A 19,278-nucleotide genomic window follows, 5' to 3' on the forward strand; every position below is an offset into this window, starting at 1 on the left:
GCACGTGCAGAGGCTACTTCAAGAAAATAAATATTTCTTCATCAGGACCAGCCAGACTGCACAAAAGACATAGGTATGACAAACATTGGTGAAAGTACAAAGACCCTCAGATAAGGCAGATGCTCTTCATGCCTCTCTGAGACTATTACACATTCCTGAGTATTTTTACCTACTGCTAAGTAGTTTTAAAAGCACTTGATAAAGTAAGTAATTTCTTGACTGAAGCTAAAATAAAGTTAACTTAGAAAAAAAAAAAAGTCGCTTCTGTAAAGATGCAGATATGTAAATCTAAGAGCAGGAGGAAACGGAGACACCCACTTTAATCTGCAAAACACACTATCTCTAATTACAGACTCACGGGACAATTTCAGTATGTGTAATACTTAGAGACATCCTGGCCATGACATAGGAAGTTTATATTAAGTCAGAGTGACTAAATAAATAGGAAATAAGAGGAAAAATAGATAATATAGACTGGAGAAGTAAAGAAATGGATGAGACCTACACGAATGTTGAGCAATTTCACCCCCAAAATGCTAAGCCCTCTAAGGACATTCAACTGACAGACAGATTTTGTAATCTCTTACATGAGAAAATCCTATCAGTTTGTATCATATGATCTTGCATCACATGATCTTGCATCACAGATACTCTAGCAACAGACTGTATCCAAAAACCCAGGAATAATAAATGGTTATATTCAGTTTCAGGAAATTAAACTATGTAAAAGTGAGGTCCACAAGCATATTAACAGCTATTAAACAAATAATGTTAAAAGCCTAGGTAAAATGTGTGCTACAACTCAAAAACACAAAGTGGTTCAAAGCTCCTTACTCGCTTAAGAAAGAAACTTAAGACTGTCACAAGGGGGGAAAAAATGGCGTTTGAATAAATGGAGAGCTTGCCTGTGTGGAAATAATAAAAAGTTTTCAAAACATATTATTTCAAATGTTGGCAGGAACTTTAAAAGCCTAAACTAAAAATTTGAAAGTATCTTGTAAAGAGCAGTCTAACTAATAAAAAATTCTTCACATCTATCAAAGTCTGAAAATAGGGAATTGGTGGGATTGCTTGATGGCAAAAGCGCAAAATATGCACTCAGACAGGGTTTGAGAGAAGCTTAAGTGAATTCTTTGCATTTGACAAAAGCCAAGAGCACCTCACAAAATGCAAAGAGGGAAAAGGTGGCAGTGTAAAGCAATATTCTAGGGAGAAATAGCCTCATACAACCAAATTCCACTGTCAGTTACAATTTAGGAAAGAAGATTTGGAACAATCATTGACAGTTCTCTGAAGTCATTGACTCAATCTATAGTCACAGCAAAGTATAGCAAAAAAACCACAAAACAACCTGCTGGGCATGATCAGGAATGACGCAGTGAGAGTGACTGGACAACCCCCAGCCGGTGCCTCACTCCTGCCCGCACCAAGAATGGCCACCCCCAAACTACAAGTGGTGGTGCAGAGCAGGGCTGCTTCCGGTCTCCACAGCCCTTGATGGAGCAGCACAGATGATTGGGACAAAGAACAGAGAGGGATCCTTTGTTTGGTTCTCAAGGTGGTTTACCCTCCACAGAAAGTCAAGGACGAAAAACCAAGACCAGCACTGTACAGTCTTTTAAACAGCAGAGGTACAAGGGGTGAGTACAATCTCTCAACCAACCAGGGATACATCAGGGGGGAGTTTAAGGAGGGACTCACAATATAACAACCAATAGGAAAGAAAATGGGAGGGGAAAAAGGGTCACGTGGGACAATGGGAGCCTGGTGGAATAAAAGAATTCCAGGGAGGAGTTTAGACAGGGTTGGGACTTCAAGGTCTGACAGGGAACTTTCTAGAAAAAAGGGCAGGGGTTAGGGAAGATTGGCATTCAGGTAGGTGGGGCAAAAGGCAATTTTGGGAACTTTTAGACAATTTGCAGAGGGAGGAGAAACTCAGAACAAACCAAGAGGCTGAGGAAACTGGAGCAAACCATTTAAAAGGTTAGAGTAAAGAAAGCTACACCACCAGACAGCAAAAGTATGAGGAGCAGGATAGAGGGCATGATTTCCCTGCTACATAAAACTGAGGTGGGCTCATATGTTGGTTACTGTGCACAATTCTGAATCTTGCACCTTAAATAGCATGAGTTAGAGAAGCTACAGAGAGTAACAAATATTTTGTGAATTGCCTAGCTGACATATAAGGAGATATTTAAAGGACTGAAATATTTAGAGGGGAAAGTGGAAGGAAATGTTATTATGATTTAGAAAACTACTTCAGAGGAAGATAAATGGAAAACCTCTTCCCCAAATTCTGTAATGAACAGACACTTGGGACGGGACATGATAAAAATAAACTGAGAAATATTTGGAAGAAAACAAACTACTTGCTTTCAGAGGAAGCAGAGAACACCCAGAACTTGCTTCCTCAGAACGCTGGGGAATCAGGTAATCTCTTAGTAGGTTCAGAAAAATTAGGCATGTCACAGACAGCAGGTCCATAAGTGAATAATCAATCAAGGAAATACAGTTTATCATGTCTGATTAGACAGTTCTGCTTGCAGAAGGGAGGATGCATGGAACATAGATTTTCCTAAAGTGGCTTTCCCTTCACTTTTGCTATAGAAAGAATACTGGGTTAGATGGAGCACTGGTCTGATCCAGTATGTTCCTGCTTTGTATTTGTCTCAAAATTAGATTTATTTTTTATTATTTTTTCTCTTCTCCTTGTGTTCATAACACAAAATTTTAAGGCAAAACATTTTTATCATTTTGAACTCCTTTTGAATTATTTTGGATAAAACCAACACTCTGAAAGGTGGACACAAGTTTTCCCAGTTCATTTCTTAATATGTTTATACATATATAATCTACCAGAAGAAAAAGTTTTGGGAAGTTAATAATTAAACAAAATGGATACACGATTATATTAACAGCAAAAAATAGTATAACAATTTAACTCATGAGAAAAACTCATTTTTGTGAAACATCAGATACTTCCGTTAAACATCAAATAGAAATATACCTGGACCACTTATCTTAAGGTCTTAATACAAATCTCATACTTTTATATGGCTTCAGTACTATTGAGATTTAACCCCAAGTATACACACTGTAAAATTAGATGATTTTTTCAAAATCTGGATTCAGCATGCGTTATATTCTGTATGTAAATAAACCTTGAAACATGAGTTAACTTCTAACGCATTTATTTACAGTCTGTTTTTACTTTCTGAATGCTTTTTTTTTTATTTCATTCCAAACCTTTAGCCACATGGCTCTTGGTTATTAAAAATCTTTCAGTTTTGACCTCAGAATAATGTTGTCTTATCATTGAATGAATGGAAGTATGCTTCTTGAAAGCATATTTCTTTTGTGGTGCAATTTTTCATCCCTTTCTTTTCTCCCCTTACCTCCCACCCCCAATCACCAAAGTGGATTTGAATGAGTTCTCTTAAGAATTATTACACTTTCTAATTACCTTTATTATACAAAGCAAAACATTACTTAAATAAAAATAAACCTACATTTACATTTTTTGCATTGAATATCTTTTATAGAAATAGATTTTAAAGATTCATTCTAAATAAATTATAGATTTATGATCAGTGTTTTCAAGGAGGAGTAATGGAAAACAGTCCTTTCTTCTGGAAAATAAAAAACCAAAATCCTTCCAAAATGCACCTATATCTAGATTTTATTTTTTTTTTTAAAGAAACAGTGTTGAACAGACACGTTATTTTGAACAATAGTGGATTTTCACTATTTTTATTAGTTTGCCAAAATGTGTTCCCTTAATTGTTTCAAGCTATGGATTGTGAATTTGGAGATGATATAATGAAATATGAAGAAACTTGGGCTTTCTTAGAGAGAAGAACCTCACTTCCAAAGACAGATGTCAGTATGGACCCACAGATTTGGATATGGAAGTAGTATGCCTCAAGCAAAGTGCCTTTCTAGGTCACTTGTTAAGAGTCCGGATTTCAGAACAACTCCCTGCTAGCAGAACCAGTGAACTGTGCCATGCCAAAGTGGGCTCTCTTAAGGGACAGTCATTTTCTTCCTAGTACAAACAAGATTTACTACTCCATGACATTCAAAGAACAGGAAATACAGAGAAGAAATAATAAATTATTGCACTCTAATAAATGTAGTGGACCTTGTATGACATTGTTTGAACTGTGGATTCTTAAGAAAATCTACCCTTAAAAGAGCTGCATAAATAAAAATCTCAATATTCTTTCACTTTCTTGCCTTGATTTTTAAATTCGCTTGCTATGCTAGGAAAATCAATAAGGACTAATATTTACTGTAAACATAGTCTAGTGAAAACAAGGCCAGAAAATCACCATTTGATTCTCCTGTCAGATGCATATTCCATTCACTTATATCTCCATGGAAATTAAAACTTGTATTTAACATTTATTTGCCTAGAGCATATGTTTTAGAGATGCTTCAAGCTTTATTTTAAAACATAATGAGGTGGAAGACCAACTTTTAGCAGTTTTAAAGTGACTGATCTTCAGTAGTCAAGTCAAATCTTATCTCTTGCTGGATGTATCAGGATTTGGGGAATCCAGGTGGTTATTGTACTGACTTTCTCTGGGAGTTAAATTTTCAATTAATAATAGTTCTCGTAGAAATAACAGTGCACTGCCATTATCTCTGTCTCTCTGAATTTTTTTGTTGGTTATATAAACCTGAGAACACTTTCAGAGCCATCAAGAATTCTGGAACTTCTTATAGCAAAGAACTCACATTGATTATTGTTTTTAATAGCTAGAAAAAAAACCTATACTCCATAAATTTGTCTAATAATTATTAATGCCTATATACTACATTTTCAGCAGTATCATTTGAAAATTATCTATATGATGTTATAATGGTATTTTAAAAAAATCTGTCCTAAAAATGTGTTCAGTGTTTTGGGTTTTTTTTTAGATTTAAAATACTGCGAAGTATTTTAACTAGTATTTAAATCATGTTTTAATTTACATTTTTTGACACGCTTTGTAACAGATTCTAGGGCTTGGCACAATATCTGTTTCCACTAACCATAAAAAGCTAAATAATCACCTGTCTTAGTGAGTCATAGTGTAAGTCATAGTTCCCCTCTCTGAAGAATTAAGGGTAGAATTAGAATTTTTTTCCATAGCATTCCAATGGGAATTCATGTTAATAGCTTATCTGTTATAATTTTAAAATGTTTTCCAAGTTCATTGCTTGTTAACATGTAAACTCAAAGGATTCCATGTTAGGTCAAAATGGAGAAAGTCCATGCTTCACAGAAAAAAAACCCAACAAACTCAGAATAAGAAATGTCTACTGAAAGGGATTCCTTCTGCTTTACTCCTAGGAGGTCAGACGTGAGAAAATTCAGAAGATATTTGGATGAGAATAAAGTGTGTCAGCCTAGTGAAGAGCTGATAAAAACTCTATACAAATAAATACAATTGCGTAATTTTTATGTTGTTAAATCATTTCTTTTCTTTGCATTGGATCTTATTAAAGCCATCCATGTTCTGAAACATGAGCTGGGATGGGGAGCATTGGTATACTGTAAAGTGTGAGTACTGGACATCCCTTACTGAGGGAGGTTTGGGAATAAGAAGAGCACCTCAACTGAAGTCAATAAGGGAGGGGCGTTTTGGGATATTGCAATGACAGTGTAAGCAACAAACACCTTCAGACCAAGAAGATGAGAAGATAAGGCATTAGGAGCAGCTTTTCTGTCCTGGTTTCCTTCAGTTTGTATGGCTGTAGCCCTGGTTTGACTGAAGTTGCCCTTGAATGGAGCAAACAGAACAGAAAAAAAAAAGGGCAATGATGGCCACAGGAAAGCTAGGCATTACAGCTCCATTTGGACAGGTTACTTTCTCTGATAAGACAGAAAAGTGAGTTTCACAGCCTGTGAATACCCAAGCCAGACATCCACACAGCCACTCCTGCACTCTGCCTCCTTAACAGGAGAGAGGGAGGAAATAAGAAGAGAAGCTTGTGAGTCAAGAATAGGACAGGAAGATTGCTCATGGTCACTGATTACTGTCAAAAGAAAAACAGACTCAGCCTGAAAAAGATTAAATTAAACTACTGTCAATGAGAAAACTGAAAGACTTTCCTTCCAACTTGCCATAAAACATGTTTCTGCAGAGGCTCCTCTCCACATGTTGCAAGTTCCTACCAGGAGCATGGTCAAGCATGGGCTCTCCCATGGGCTCCAGCCTCCTTCAGTGGACATCTACCTGCTGTGGTGTGATGGTCACACATGTGGCATTGTGACTATCTGCTCCTATGTGGTCCTTTGTGGGATAGAAGGGGCCAACCTGCTTCACAATGGTCTTCTTGAGAATCTTTCCAATGGTCTCCTTGAGGATCCCTGGTGGACACTGCTTCCCCCTCCTTCTTCTCTGCAGCCTGCAAGGGTATTTTTTTTCACTTTTTTCTCACTCTTGTCTCTGATGCTTTTCTGCACATTTTTATATGCTTTCTAAATACATTGCCACTGCCCTGGCCATGGGCTCAGCTGCACCCCGTGGTGGGCGGTTGGATCCAGTTGGAACCGGCTGTGTCCGGCTGCGGCTGCCCTTTCTCACAGAGACTTCCCCCTCCCCATCCCACAGCCCCGCCACCCACTGCCAGCAAAACCTTGCCACATGAAGCTTTTTTAACAGGACTGTACCAGAGAGATCCCGAAGTTATCTCAATTTCTTGTGTTAAATGGAGCTGTCTGCCAGGCCTGCTGGGCGTGTTGCTGCTTGGGCCAGATGGGTGTGAGTTTGGAGAGTCTGGCACATGCACACAGGGCCACAGGGAAGCCTTGGGCCTCCTGGTCACAGCTGGGCAAGCCAAAGGTGCCCCAGTCATACAATGAGCTTTTCGGTGTTCTCAGAGGAAACTAAAAATGAAAGTAGGGCTTGAAAAAAATTAAGAAATCTGAGAGAACAGTAATTAGAAGGAGTACTTGACATTTGTAGAAAGTCATGAGGATGAAAACAAGTTGGGGAGCAAAGCTGTCGTTGTCATTGCCCCTTGACCTCTCAGTGTTATGATCTGGAGGTCCTGGCATGTTCTCTGCTTTCTAAATGGGATAATTCTGCTGAGAAGTCCAACACAGAGCTGAAAGTAACTTTGTGCCTTTTGAGGGGAGTTTCATTTTGGGATTATTTTCTTTGTGGTGGGTTTTTTTTTAGTTGGTTGGTTTTTTGGGTTTGGGGTGTTTCTGTGTGTGTGTGTGCCTTGCCTTTCCTTTTTTTTTTTTTTTTTTTCCTAAACATTTATTGCTAGCAAATTGTTAGTAGAAGTTGCACAGTCTTAAGAGTTTTGCTGTCAGGTTAAGATTTTGTCTCTGAAGCTTAAAAATTACGCATTTTTTAATTCCCTTAAAATTCAAGTTTCAGGTTTAGTAAAGACTGAAAAGACCCCATGAAAATCAGAAGTTACAAATTTAGGTATAAGTCCGTAATTGTGACACTCTTATATATCAACAAATTTATGTTTTGGGAAAGCTAAAATGACTCATCTTTTTGAATATTATTCTTGTAATTTTCATTTCTCTTAGTTATTCAGAAGTAATTTTTCTTATCTGATCACTTCTAAGCAAGAAAAGGTTAAAAGACATTACGTCATTGGGTTGAGAACTGGGAAACTGAGGTGACCAAGAAAGTATTTTTCTCCTACTGTACAGAAGAAGAGGGGCAATGTTTCTAGGACTGTGAGTCCCTTCTATTTTTGCTCCAATTTGGCAATTTTCTGGTTAGGGGTCATAGTTAAGATTCAATCTCCTATTATATAAAGGAAGGCAAAGTGAAAATAGCATTAGTGTTTCAATGAACTCATCTTCAGATAATCATAATAGCTGGGAGTTTTCTGCAGAGCTAGTTATTCCCTAGCGTTGAGCTGTAAAATCACTCCCTGGTGGGATCTTAGATTGGCAAAACTTGGTAATAGTTGCCTTGCAGCTTCAGTTTGTCATCTCATGTCCTTGTTCTTTAGACTATGAACTACAGCGTTTGCAGGTAGTGTGGTAGCTCACCAAATTTGGAATAAAGTTATTTGTGGCATTTTTAACATAGTTCTGCCTTTTCACTGACACAATTTTCTTGCATGAGTTAAGAGCAGTGCAGACCAGCACGTCTGTGGTAATAGTGTACTCTGGTTTTTTTGCAAATATAATGATAAACTGGTAACTGTAGCACATCAGAATGTACTGGAAAGTGATAGGTGTGATTTCTTTCCTACAAACTCATGTTTATCTTACTGTGAAATATTAAAAGAACAATACATTTCACAGAAGAAAATAAAATGGTTTTGCATTGTTCGCAACTTGGTACAACTGTAATAGTGTATTGAATCAAAGCTGTGAACATTTGTCTGAGCTCTGGATTTATCTTTAGTTACTTTGATGATTTTGGTATTTTTTGGACTTTAACTTTTGAATCACAAGTAGGTAAAAATTTGATCCATTAATTGATATAGATTTAATTTACTCTGTTTATGAGAATGAATAAATTTTGGGTTTGGGTGTGGAGTACGAGTGAATACAAATTAAGAAGACTAGACAAGTTAATGGAGTACAAAAAAGTCAGTTGGAACTGAGAATAGAGTTTTTTTAAAAGCAGAAAATAATACTGTCTGCAAACAAAAAATGTAATTAATATAGCAAAACACTACTTCTAGAACCTAGTCACAGGAATTTTGTCAGTCTGTAGGATTATCACCATCTTCCTGTGGCATATATAATTCAATCATCTTATGTAAAGCTCACTAATAAATCATCCTGTATACACTCAGCTGGAGAGCTTATAGGAAAATAAGTTGTTTTCTTGCAATTCCCCATGGATATTTGCATTTACATTCTGTCAAAGCTGCTGTAGTACCTGCAGGAAATGTGAGTGCCCTTGGATATCCTTAAAGAATTAAACCTTCTGAAGTTACAGGGGTGTGAAAATAAATTTAAAATACTGGATTTAGCTAGATTATCTGGGTTGCAGCTGCAAAATACAACTCCTTTGGTATACAGGTAAAAACTAGGTTTCTCTGATCAAGGGCAAGCATGCATTTTTTGCACTGGTTATTGCACTAACTAAACTCTCATGTAATTCTGGAGAAATATTAACTTGATGCTAATTTGTGTGGTATGAATTTGATGATTTTTACATTTGCCTTATCAGAGGAAATTGTTATATGAACACATAAACATGTTTCTATTTGCAATATTAGGCATTAATTGATAATGAGAAAACATTTATCAGGAAATAGTGATAAAAAGGCTTGGGTGCATTCATTTATATAAGTAATTCTTTATTCTGTGCAGAATTGCCTTACTAATGTGTTTCTTTTACAGCAGTAGACCTTAATGTAAAAAATTAGAGGAAATAATTGTATAGGCTGTGGCTCGAAAACGTGCTTTAAAAATTTAATCAGAAGTGGAGTTGAATACTTTTGGCTGTAAGACTGCTTATATAAAGCTGCATTTGCATCTCTGCAAGATTAATGAGTAGGAACAAGCATAGTGAGTGTGAGTTGTAATCAAAGGATCTCTATATAAACATAACTTTGTGTCAAATTAGAGACTTCTGTTAATCAGACAATAAAAAATTCCAATACTTTTTCTAATGTCCAGATTCAGTCTCTTGCACTTGTTCAGATGAATAAGTAACTAATGTGTTTCAAAGATGTATAATCAATGTATTATTATTTCTCTTCTCAGGAATGTGAATCTGCTCCCTGCATTAATGGAGGTTCTTGCGAAGATGCCATCAATGCATTTGTTTGTGCTTGCCCGAGTGGGTACGCTGGCAGGTTTTGTGAAGTTGATGTTGATGTTTGCAGTGAGTCCACACTGAACTCAGTTCTGTGTTACAATGGAGGTGTATGCGTTGATGGGCCTGGAAGAACGTTTCATTGCAGGTTAGTACGAATAATGTCATATAATTGCCTTCGCTAATACACATTGATTTATTAATATTTCAGGGCACTACTGATACCATGTGCACTATGTGAACTCAAACAGATTCGGTGCTTAATCTAGTACTCAAAAATACTGTTATCTTAAACCATTCACTGCTTAACATCAGACCCGTCTATCTGAAAAATGATCTTTTAGTGCTTTTCAGAATCACATGTGGAAACATCTAACATAGAGTGACCCTCAAATATTTAAAATTATTATATTACTGATATGTATGTACTCATGTGTTTGTACTCACAGGTAAAATGAACTTGCAATCAAATTGCATGACAGGTAATTTACATCCTATGTGTGTATCATAGCTGATACATAGACACATATCCAAAACAATGTCCTAAGATCCATCATCATCATTCTCCAGCTGTTAAAGGTTTCTGCCTAAATACATGTAGTTTTATATCTTGTATACTTGTAATATGGCTTAAAAATTAGGCTACTTTAAAGACTGTTTACATTATTATGTCAAATCTTTATATCTAAGACCCTTTTCAGTTGCTACATTTGTAGAAATATTAAATACTGAGAACTTATTTAATGAATATTCTTAAAAGAGAAACATAAATATCTTCTCCTATGAAATCATATGTTCAAGGTCCCTCTGGGTACTTCACTCCAGTGAATCAACTGCAGCACTCAGCTTCATGTCATATACAAACAGGCTAAGGGTGCCCTTGATCCCACCATCTATATCATTGATGAGACATTATGTAGTGTTTATATCGGATAACTCAGAAAATATTATTGTTTACCTTAGACCTTCCAATACATGCTAAAGTAATTCACACTATCTTGATTCTGCAGTGGTCTACTACCTGCATAAAGACTTCTGTGTGTGACTCAGATGTTTCATAAACTGTTTCATTCATTATTGTCAAAATTCAGTCCTGTGCATTCCCGTTTCTTCTTTGACGGCTCATGTTCACTCTAGACTCCCTTTTTCGAGCTTTAGGTACTGCAGCACCCTTTCATCTTTCACAGATTAATCCTCTGAATTAAATGAAATTGCTTATATTTCTTCCCTCTTTTTCTTGGGAGCTTACGCCAAACATTGTTACATGTTTACCTTGCACTTGCTTCTGAGCCCAGCATTGACCATCTGGAAGACTTCATGGGACCAAAGTCAGGGAATTTGAAAGCAATTAAAATCAGAATTTTAGTGCTGCCAAGATCGCAAAGGTTTTCATGAGTTTTGTAAGACTAAGGTAGTCTTAAGGTAGGTTGATGTAAGATATGGTTATGATCCTGCAGAAAGAAGTGACATAGTTGATATAAGTTTCTTCTGATGGGGTCCAGGGAAAGGACTTTTTTCAGCTGATTTCCATTCCTATATTGATATGCTTTGGAAAACAGACATAACTCCCTTTCCCATTTTCAGCAGGTGCTACTATTCCAAGAAATATGTACAAATAGAAGTAAGAAACATAAAAAGGTCATAAAGTCAGGTTTGCTCCTGTAATGTGAATGTTACAGTGTGAACCCTACTCCTTTTGTACCTTTCCATTCACATGTTTTAAACAGTCTGAACAATGCTCATGTACAGACTGGAGGATAGGAGTTATATGGAGAATAGAAAATTGGAGTAAAAAAAAAAAAAGAGAAATATCTCCTACTCAAGCAAAACACCACAGACATTCAAATAAACAATGAGTCTTATTGCCTGTTACACATTTTGGAATGGGCAGAAAAAGGACATTAATCCAGTATTGCTTAGATTCTTCTTGTTTTGTGGATATGTCTTGGGATGTTTCAGTTTTGTGGCTGGTAGATCGGAAAAGAGGAAGTAGTGAAAATGGTCCAGTAATGGGCAAGTGTCAGGCTGCCTTAATTCTGAGCATCACTGCCAGCTTCAGCTATGATGTATATGATATTTTACTCAGTAGTACAATGAACTCTTCAACTTTCCTTGAATTATGTGTGAATCAATTACATGAACAACCCTACAGGCTTCTTCCTGAAATGAATATGAAAAATACCCTTTGGGATCGTCCTTGAATTGTATGTTATCTGAAATATCTTTCTGTCTTCAAATCCTTGGTTTAAAAATAAAACAACTCATTGGAAATGAGTGGGATGCTGGAAGTTATAATTCAGTTCTCTCCTGGACAGATTGCCACTGAATCAGTGCTTCAGGAAACAGATTACCATGTGAAAGGATGCCCACCTACCTTCCTTTGTATTTCAGTCTTCTCAATTAAAGGTGCTGCCACAACAATAAACACCATATGAATCAGCAAATTAATAATAAGGATAAAATTTGGCTCAGGGGTACTTTCAGAAGACAATTCAAAATTGGGCTCAGGGGGACTTTCAGAAGACAATTCAATCTAATATACATATGATTGATATAATGAATATGTAATAGGAATTCCAAAGCCTTTTCATGGTATGTTCCAAGTATTCTGAGGAAGACAACCTGTTCACATAAAATACTCTGAAATTTCTCATTGTATTTAATCCACAGTTGGCTCATCTCCACTTTTGTGTCTTTTGGTCCCAGGCCATTCCATATGTTAACTTGGGATTTCAAAATGTAAGCACAATAATAAGAAAAAATATTCTTCCTTCTCCACTAATTCTTGCATTGGCCTTTTTCAAATGTTCATTTTGCATTCTTCCTGCTGATTAGGTTCAGAAGTCATAGTGTCTTGGAAAGGTTATCTGTGTAGTGCTTTCACCTGATCAGGTGAAAGTAATGTCAACAGTCCTACAACAGGTCTTGCCTTAGGTTATGTTCTTGAATATTATACCTTCATTGTATTTTTTCAGCACTTCATAGCACATATGGGTTTGTAATCATTTTTTTTTTAGGGAAAACAGAAGACACTTTTGATCATTCTCTCTTATTCAATCTTTTTTTCATAATTTCTTGTTATTGTTATAAGTTATAATTTATTTTATTTATTGTTATAAGTTTGTGAGTCTGACAGATGTGTAGAACCACAAGTAAGTTTAACCCTATCTTCTGATTCACAAAGAAGGACTGGTGCTTTTTAAATCTACTTTTTGGATTATATTTAACTAGATAATTTGTTTCAGAACTGAAACTTTTTTGGCAGCATCTTTACAAGATTATTTTATACTCAGGACAGGTAAGAATGAATATTTGATCAACAGAATTACTGATCATAAAATGTTTTTTTTTTTCCTTCAGGTTATGAGATCTTAGTCAGAAAAAATCTAAAATAGGAATTTGTTATTCTACATTTCCTCCAAATAAAGTAGACATTTAAACATTCATTATGATATCTACCTATCTATTATTTTATTCTACTGATAAGGAAGCAGAGTTTAGATTTAAGAGCATCTTGTTTCCAGTACCTGTGCGTTCTAATTTTCTTGATCTGTTTGAGCAAGGAGCAGCAGTCCACATAGGACCTCTATAGGGATCTAGGAAAGGAGTTAAAACAATTCAAGCATGGAAAGGCTGTATGAGGGAAAAAGTAGAGTCTGGAAGATGTATTATTCTGTGGCTGTGGTATGCATACAGCATGTAAGATAAGAAATGTAATGTGGAACTGTTTGTCTTAGAGCTTGTATATGGTGAACAATATACTACTAGTATGAAGCAAACAGTTGTGGGGGGATCCTAAAAGTGCAGTCTTGTAGGGCAACCTAGGCAACTGTATAAAAAACCCCATATTTTTCAGAATCAAACTTGTTTATGATTTGGTAAGTGCTTTTAAACATAATTTGTCAGTAGTGAACATTCAGTCTTTTACCCCAAAGGAAATAGAGCTGTTCTTTGAAGTTGTTCATGTCAACTGTACCTCCAGGCAACATACAAAAAGTTCTCCTGTACTTCAAAAGGCTTAACATGAGGAACATTTACACACCTGTGCTCCCCCATCAACTCAAAAAGTGACCTGATAGTAAAGTATTTGTTTTGAGGCTTACTCAGGTCTTGTATGCTGGGTAACAGAAAAAGCATGCTTTTGCTGGAAGATTGCTAATTGAAAATCTGCATTTCATTTAGATGGTGAAATACAACTTGCAAGGTCTGACCAAAGTTGCAAAGTACACATTACACAGAGCTATGCATCAAAGTCCCTCAGTGCACTGAAATAAATGTAAGAAGCAAGTCATTTTTTTATATGGAAGAAGCAACTTCACTGGACATTAGAATCTCTTAAAACTGGCAAGTCATAAAACAATACGTTATCACGTTTGTATGTGCTGGGAATATGTATGCAGTACACTCTGTTTCATCTATGAGAACAGATGCCACTCCATTTATATACAGGTAACAAGATGGATTCAGCTGATGTCATTGTTCTTTACACTTAGTGAAGCATGAATATTTGCATTGTGTGTATGTATTAGGTTAGATGAAAACAAAAGAAAGTGTGTGTCGATTCAAGCGAAGAACCATATAACCCTGAATATGGCCATAAGGGGATTGCCGGAAAAAAATACGAAATGGGCACATGTTATTTGTCCTCTAGTACCCTCCCATGTTCTTCCAAATGGGGGTTTTCCTGAGCCTGTTTTGATTTGTTCAGTAAAAGTCAGTTAGTTGCTACTTACAGCATCTTCTCTTGAACATATATCTTCTCTTTTCCTCTGAGGACGGGGCTTTGGCTAGGCAGTCTCCGTAGATCCCTGCCCGTATCATCTGTGTCAATATGGTACAGCAAACAGACCCACAGGTCTCACCTGTTGCATGGAAAAATATGTCCCTTTTTTAAAATTTTAACCACTGCTGCTGCCAGCTTTATCCCACATCTAGTGTGAAAAAGGAGAATGAAAAGATGATTCCAACCAAGCTTTCCTTATTTTTGTGGGTCACTGCCACATTGCCCTATGTCTCTTCCTTTCTAGGGTAAAGGTTTCTTGTTTTCCCAGTCCTTCCTCCTTCAGAAGACATCACAAACTTTTAGTCATCCTTGTTGCCCCTTTTCAAGACTTTTTAATTACTATTTTTTCTTTACTATGACAACAGGACAAGAAGAACACACAGTACCCAGGCTATGGGCCATTCTGTGATTTATAGGATGGCATGCTCTTCTTCTTCTCTATTCCTCTCATAACAACAGTAGTTAACTTTTCACTGATGCTGTGAGGAAAGGGAACACAGATGTTTCAGTATTATTCTTAAGTTGGCTGATCAGTAAAATGCAGCTTCCATGGAGAATAGTTAGATAAAGTTAGCATGCTACATGTGTCTACTGTATGTATCATTATTTTGTATACGTGTATATGTGTATACATATATATAATGCATATAAATATGTATATACATGATTTTTCATTATATCATACTTTTTTATTTAATCGAAATCTCATTCTTACTGTCTGATCAATAGGAATAGGAAATTACATTAATGAAAATTTATAGTTATTTATCCATTTTATAATGAAAAATGCTGGTATCTTCATGTGAAAAATACGAACTACAAAAATATCAAATGAAATAGTATAATAAAAATGCACATCATGTCCTATTTTTTTACTTACATGATGACAAGCATATAAAGGAAAAAGGAACAAGTCCATCATAGTCTTTATTTGATAGCTGCTGATTTAAACAATTAATTTAATAAACTGCATTTACTAACTATTTATTTTCCACAACACTTTAAACTATAAACAGAATTGTAACTAAAAGAAAATTAACATGTAATTAAATATATATATATAGTTCTCTAAGGGAATTAGTTTTCAGAATTATTTAGAAATATTTTTGAGGAGAATATCAAATTCCTATGTTGCTCTTTTTGTATGATGTTGCATGAAGGGTAAAGGAATCTACCATAGTGATATAGAGGCAACAGATCCATTTTAGAGGGGTTTTGCCTGTATTAGCAAGTTAACCAGAAGGTCAAGATCACAGGATTTGGAATAACTATGTAAACCAAACAAATAATGTGTCTAAAAATGCATAATGTGTACAATGTGAATGATGGAATACCTGTCTCCTAGAGCTTCTGGGAAAAGGTAGAGAAAAATTATCTTGAGTTCTGTCACTCAAGTGAATTATGTATTTTGATATTAAGACAATCAAACAATTTTAAATAACCACTGTGATATTTAGTTAATTAAGTAAGAAGAGGAAAATATAGAAAATTGAAAGATGTCTAGAAGCTGTAGAAGTGGAGAATGAAGAAAGGCAAGGCATTAAGAAACATATTCCAAACAGGACTATATTTAATTTTCTTTTAATAAATGCATGTCCTATCTTTTTTCAGCCTTTACTAGTGATATTTACAATGGCAGCAGTTCATCTAGTAAAATTACCCACTCTCCTTATCATTTTACTGTTCTAAAATTCAACAGTAAAGTGCAATCTGCTAGAGAATTAGCATTGTCTACAAAAAATCCAGACAGCAGAGTCTGGAAATGTGGCACTAAAATCTAGTAGGAATAAAAACATACCCAAAAGTGAAACACAAATCTAATACAAATCACCCATCTGCCTAGGCCCAGAATAAAACCGTTTTAAATGTTACCTCTGAGTAGCTCTTGCCAATTGTTATACTCTATTTTTTAATCAAACCTTTTAGAAATTCATTGCTTGAAAAGACACAGGATGCATCTACCCTATGCATATATTGGTTTGGGGTTTTGGTTTTGTTTTTATAGATGTTTCGTGACTTTATGATACAGAAGCCAAATAAAAATAGCTAGTGGGAATCACATCCACATCCTCATTATACAAGATATAGGGACTAAACAGGTGAGAATGTAACTGTAGCAGAACATTTCGTTTTTTTCTAGTCATACACAGAGAATATTCAATTAAAATTTAATCAAAACATGAATACCTAAGTAAAATCCAAGACCTAGAAAAATATTTAAAAATTCACAGTGCTTTAAGATATAATATACTGCTTATTTATTCAGCATACTATGTCAAATACTAAGGCATCTTGCTCAAGTGGTTCAAAGACATGTCAGTATTGATATTTTTGCTGTTAATCTTAAACTTTGTGATATTTGTGGCATTCTTTTTTTTTTTCTTTTTAAAATGTATCTTCTAAACACATTTACAAAAATGACAAATATACTGCTAAGAGTGAACTGACTGAGCATTTTATAGCAACTGCTTACTAAAGCTAAAACCAATCAGAATTTGCATCACTTAAAAATAAGATTACTGTATTTGGTTATATTAAAATAACAAGTCATATAATGTGACAGTTGACAATGTTTAATATGTTATTGTTTAAAATCCCTTATTTACTGTTTTGCAGAGTTCAAACCTACTGGCATTTTGCAAACATAAGAAATTTACTACCTTGAATCTTGAGTGACAGCCCCAATATGAAAAAAAAAGGCTGTGCTTCATATGAAATCTGCTAACTCAGACTGCAAGACAGCAGTTTACTAATATCCTTGAGGGTATTTTTTAATAATTAAATGGATATGCTCACTTTTCACAATAAAAATAGTTACAAAGAATATAAAAAAAAGGGAAATAAAACTCCTTATTTTAAGACCAAGATAGAAGTACTACCATTTCAAGTTGTCTGTATAAAAAAGGCATTTTTCTAAACTGCATTCACTTGTCCGTTGACCTTAGTAGCACAAAGAATTTGAAAGCTAGTCTATTTCAGGTCATTGCTTAAAAAAAATTGCTGCAGGTTTTATTTGATGGATTGATTGATTGATTGAGTTTTGTTTTTAAAAGGGCATTTACTGAAAAAATTACAGGATAGCTTATGGCTATTTCATTTTACTGTTGCCTGCATTTAAAAAGGTGAGAACTTGAAGTAAGTCTGAAAAAAATGAGAGCATTATTATTTTTTTTTTCTGAAGAGCAAGCTCCCATTGTCTTTCAGATGTATAGATCTATGCTTTGTAGAGATGGACAAGGGCATAGACAAGGGGAAAAGAAAGAAAAGAAAGGGTATTATCCAGGTAAATCAGTCATTTTTAAAGTCCATAATATAATAAAAATAGTTTTTCCATCTAAGTTCAGCACTGAAAATGGACATTGCAGAATTAGTCCCCAGGGGAGCCATATAATTTTTTACAAGCACATGTATATGCCAGTATGCATGAATATGATTGATTACTACCTAAGAATTTTACTCTGTATTTATGAATAAGTATAAATAAGTCCATCTGACTGAGTAGTAATACTAGAAAGATTCTTTTTACCACAAAACCCTTAAGTAATTACAAATACTATTTATATTTACTCAAATTTAAATATATATATATGAAACATTGTTTTCTATGCCTGAATGTGACACGCAATGTAATTCTATTAGAATTAGTCATTCTGGATAGGCTTCTCTGAAACACTCTTTCCTGTGTGATTGCAGGTGCTCTGTGAACATATGAGAATATGTTCTTCCGATACTAGGTACTTTGGTTTCCACTAAGTATTCCTATTATTTTTCTTATTTTCTCATCCACAATCTTCTTGTGATGGCCTTACAGTAAGGAATATAATTGCTGTTTTCTCTCAAGTAATAAATAAAGAGAACAGAAAGACTTCAGGAAACAGACTGGGCCATCTTTGCTTTCCAAGTAAATGTAGAAGACCAATAGTAGATAATTGCAAAGCTATGAAAGTAAGGAGCAGAAAACATAATTTTTCACTGTCAATGGTCTGTTGGAATAAAAATATTTATCTTTTATTTTAAGAATTAAACTGATTTGGAAGGATAATAAAAACTAAAAATAATAACATGTGCAAATGGCCAAAAAAAGAGTGAAGAGACTGTGGTCATCAGCATTTCTTTGACTATGTTTGATTATTTTCTTCATCAGCAAACAAGTGTCTCCTATTTTCATTCCTTCCATTTAGTGATTTTTGATCCAAGGTTTAGAAAAGGTTAGAGGTGCAATTGTAAGGTGCAAGCCAATTTTCTATCCAACTATTACTTGCATACTGTAAAAACTTTTGTTCTGTATTATGTTTTGTAAATATCTCAACAGTTTTAAATATCTGCAGCTAGCTAGATTAAGAAACTAGGATGGCACTCTAGGCACTACATTGGCAATATGAGCACTGAAGTTATCTTAGAACGGCAAACTTAAAAAAACAGTATGCTATAAACCTTGTGCAATGCCTTAGTTTTATCATTGTAATACATTCTCTAGGGAGGTTGTAGGCACAGGGGAAAAAATGAGAAGCATCTGTTTTTCACTCTCAGTCTTGCCAGGTTTGGCAAACAAAAACAGTTTGAACTGAGAAATTAAATTTATAGCTTACTGGTGAGTAATCCCAGCAATCTGCAGGCTTTTTTGCTGAAATTCTCTCCAACAGGAAGGTTGCTAGACATGGTACATTAGGCACCGTTGAGAATTCTTCTGGTACAATCTGGTTACAGGACAAAATAGAAATTAGATAGTGGAAAAAAATCAGACAGTGGAAG

General features: G+C 35.2%; 1 protein-coding gene across 1 annotated transcript in view; it reads left to right on the top strand.

The window, feature by feature from the left end:
* The window catches only part of EYS (eyes shut homolog), a 742,046-nt gene that overhangs the window by 334,690 nt on the left and 388,078 nt on the right, over window positions 1–19,278 (top strand). Inside the window, exon 28 of the mRNA XM_066180316.1 lies at window positions 9,692–9,891. Coding sequence (XP_066036413.1) covers window positions 9,692–9,891 — 200 coding nt within the window. The remainder of the gene's footprint in view (window positions 1–9,691; window positions 9,892–19,278) is intronic.

The sequence above is a fragment of the Chamaea fasciata genome, unplaced genomic scaffold (assembly GCF_029207755.1).
Source record: "Chamaea fasciata isolate MVZ Bird 193981 ecotype frontalis unplaced genomic scaffold, bChaFas1.0.hap1 SCAF_3, whole genome shotgun sequence".
Taxonomy (NCBI): Eukaryota; Metazoa; Chordata; class Aves; order Passeriformes; family Sylviidae; genus Chamaea; species Chamaea fasciata.